The 3,463-nt window shown below is 37.9% G+C and overlaps 1 protein-coding gene across 1 annotated transcript; it reads right to left on the reverse strand.

Annotated features, from left to right (window-relative positions):
- Positions 1 to 491: 491 nt before the first annotated feature.
- Positions 492 to 2,467, reverse strand: LOC109085375 (muscarinic acetylcholine receptor M1-like). The gene has a single exon (XM_019099936.2). The coding sequence runs from the start codon at positions 2,376 to 2,378 to the stop codon at positions 852 to 854; it is 1,527 nt and encodes a 508-aa protein (XP_018955481.2). The 5' UTR covers positions 2,379 to 2,467; the 3' UTR covers positions 492 to 851.
- Positions 2,468 to 3,463: the final 996 nt, after the last annotated feature.

The raw sequence follows: 3,463 nt of genomic DNA on the forward strand, positions 1-3,463 counted from the left end.
CTTTAATTTTTTTTTTTTTTTTTTTTTTTTTTTTTTTGGGGGGGTGTATGGTACAATTTTCTTTTTCCCAAGAAAAATAAAATTCACAGACCTTATATGTTGTTCATCACTTCTTGTTTACTTGTGCTGTGTACATTTATATTCAGTGGGTACATCCCCCTTTTAATTTACTGAAATTAGGAGCGTCCATAGATTAAATTACACAACTAAAATAATAAAAAATGAAATTAGAATTTCAGACGTTTGGGGTGAATTAAGAAATATCTTGATGTTTGGTTTTAGCTTGTTTTAAAACATTTTAAGTCATCTTCAGGTCCTTGTGGGGCCCCAGTCCCTTGGTTGAGAACCACTACTCTAAACATGTATTTCTGCTATTTACAAAATTGATATTCCTTGCGATTTTGAAAGTACTATTGAATAAGCACGTTTAAAATGGCGTAAGAAGATTTTTTCAATATTGTTGTCAAGTGGCTGCTAAATGTTATCCTGTACTCATTCCGCCTATACATAAGGCAATTTCAAATAACAATTTCAATTAATAAAATTAATTTTTACTTTTTGTTGGATTTAAGCAAAGTACTACTTCAATTTTTGATGTAGCCAAAGACATAGAGACCAAAAGGCTAAGTAACTTCTCATCAGTGTCTGACAAGATTCAGAATCAAGCCGTTTTGCAGTGACAGTGTAATGTGTAAAAGCAGAGGCCCACAAATTTAGTCATACAAATATAGAAGCAAATGCTGATTAAGTCATATTCAGTGTTGTTCCCTAGGTAAAAAAAAGTGTCTGCCATCTGGAAGCAGTGTATCTGGATCGAGCAATTAAAATCACCCATGCTGTAGAATGACAAATCATAAAGTGAAAGATTTCATGTTACTACAAGGTGTATTCTGCCTCACAGAGGCATGGCGATTCAAGCTGTTTGTGTCCCATTTTCGTTTATCTCCACGGCGACAAAGTAGCAGTGCCTTGAAGGTGACCCGGAAAGACTCATTGCAGAGGGCATAGCACATGGGGTTGATGGTGCTGTTTACGTAACACAGCCAGTATCCCAGCTGCCAGAGCTTTTCAGGCACACAGTAAGAAATGGAAGCCAAAACTATGATGTTGTATGGTGTCCACGTGAGAATGAAAGCCAACAAGATAGCACTTAGTGTCCGGGCTGCTTTTTTCTCTTTAATGATCATATTGATGCGATGTTTAGCTCTGAGCTGGTGGCAAATGCTGTGGTCTGATTTCTGGGGTGGTTTTAAGTGGGACTGTCTGGTGGGATGCTGAGCTGATGAGAACTCTCGCACACCCTTGGTATCCTCTGATCTACTCTGGAGATCCTTCAACTCGATCGCAGTTGGATTGGATGAAGGTGCTCTTGCCTTGATGTTCTGCTCATGTTCCTCGTCTGTGGAAGAGGACAAGGCGCTATCATCCTCATCTTCAATGTTCCAGCTGCTGTTGCTGTAAGACTCCTTGTAACTCTCATGAGCTGACTTCTGCAAAATGGTTGTCGTTTTGTTTCTTGTTGAATTGAAACACCCAACTGACTTTCCTTTGGCTTTGCCTGGTCCCTTTCTGGATTTTTTTTCCTTTGAGCGTCTAATGTTGCTCTTGGTACTGGTTTGGCGCACTGATTGTTTGTCCAACCCATGCAGAATATCTCTAGTGTTTTTCACAGATCCAACAAAACCAGCAAGTCCTTTCGCCCTGTTCTCGATTTCCCAATAAATTCTCCAGTACAGAATAATCATGATAGTGACGGGTAGGTAGAATGCAGCGATTGCGGTACCGTATGTAAGCGGAGGAACCTTCAAGAATGGGATAGAACAGGCCTGGGCTTCAGCCCCAGATGGTCGTCCCACCACATGAGGCCAAAACAAGATAGCGGGTCCCCATAGCACAAACGATACCACCCATGCCAGAGCGATCAATACAGCTGCTGTCTTCGGAGTTCGCTTTGTTCGATAAGTCAGCGGTCGTGTGACTGAGAAGTATCTGTCAAAGCTTATGACCAGCAGGTTCATTACAGAGGCGTTGCTCGCTACATAGTCAAGTGTCAACCACAGATCACAAGCGAGATGTCCCAGTGTCCAGCGGCCCATGATTATGTATGCAGTATATAGGTTCATTGACACCGTACCCAAGATCAGGTCTGCCACCGCCAGACTCAGAAGATAGTAGTTACTGATGGTCTGTAGCTGACTGTTGACTCGGACGGAGATGAGCACCAAGGAGTTGCCCAGTATGGTAATAAGAGAAAGAGGCCCAGTCACAAGCACAATCAGAACCACCTCCCATACCTGATGACCCCCGAGAGGATTCGTGGTAAGGTTTGCTGCTTGTGAGATGCAAGTGTGGTTCATGTTCTCAGGGAGACACAACATCAGATCCTTGAAGGGCCAAATGCATTCTTCCGGGGAAAACCAGAAAGTGTCTCTTGCATTACTGATTATGAACACTAGGGGTGCTCTGTGGCTCTGTGTTCAGAAAAGAAAGACAGGAAGGCAAGTTAAAAAAATTTTAAAGCACCTTGAGTAAATGAGGTAGCTATCATAACTTTTGAGATGATTTTTGTTATGTTGAATTTTGGTTTTAATTGTTTTTTTAATTGTTTTATATGTAATTAATAACCAGTTTTACTCTTTACCAGTGAGCTTTCTATTAATAGAAAAAACTTTCTATACTATATAAAAATATTTATATTATATACTTATTTTATTCCTGTGATGCAAAGCTGAATTTTCATGAGCCATTACTCTAGTCTTCATTGTCACATGATCCTTCAGAAGTCATTTTGATTTATTAATAATATGCCATTTATTATCAAAATTACTGTCCCCAGACCTATGAACGGTAGAGTATTTACAAAAGATGTGTATTTTAAATGAATGCTGTTTTTTTTTTTATTTACTTTTTTTCTTTAATCATCAAAGAGTCCTGAAAAAAGTATCACAGGTTCCAAAAAATATTGAGCAGATTCATAAACTGTTTCCAACCTTTATAAAAAATCATCATATAAGAATGATTTATGAAGGATCATGAGACACTGAAGACTGGTGTAAATGCTGATGATAATTCAGCTTCGCATCACAGGAATAAATTATGTTTCAAAGTATATTAAAACAGAAAACCATTATTTTAAATTGCAATAATATTTCGCAATGTTACGGTTTTTTTTCTACCTGCATTTTGTGATCAAATAAATGCAGCCTTGGTGAGCATAAAAAACTTATTTAAAAACATATAAAATCTTACTGATCACAAACTTTTGAACAGCAGTGTATCTGATATGGTTTGATATATAAAGGATGTATTTTAATAACAGGAATAATTTTGATAATGTTCAGACATTTCATTTAACATCATTTTGCAATGCACAATAGGAAAATATTAAAAAATCTCAAACGGTAATGTTTCTGCCTCATGTTTACATGGACAATGCAATGATACTGAGTATATGAATTTAAAC

The sequence above is a fragment of the Cyprinus carpio genome, chromosome A5 (genome assembly GCF_018340385.1).
Source record: "Cyprinus carpio isolate SPL01 chromosome A5, ASM1834038v1, whole genome shotgun sequence".
Lineage (NCBI taxonomy): Eukaryota > Metazoa > Chordata > Actinopteri > Cypriniformes > Cyprinidae > Cyprinus > Cyprinus carpio.

Excerpts from the sequence above, each read along its gene's own strand:
- LOC109085375 (XM_019099936.2), bottom strand. The coding sequence starts at position 2,378 with ATGTTGTGTCTCCCTGAGAACATGAACCACACTTGCATCTCACAAGCA.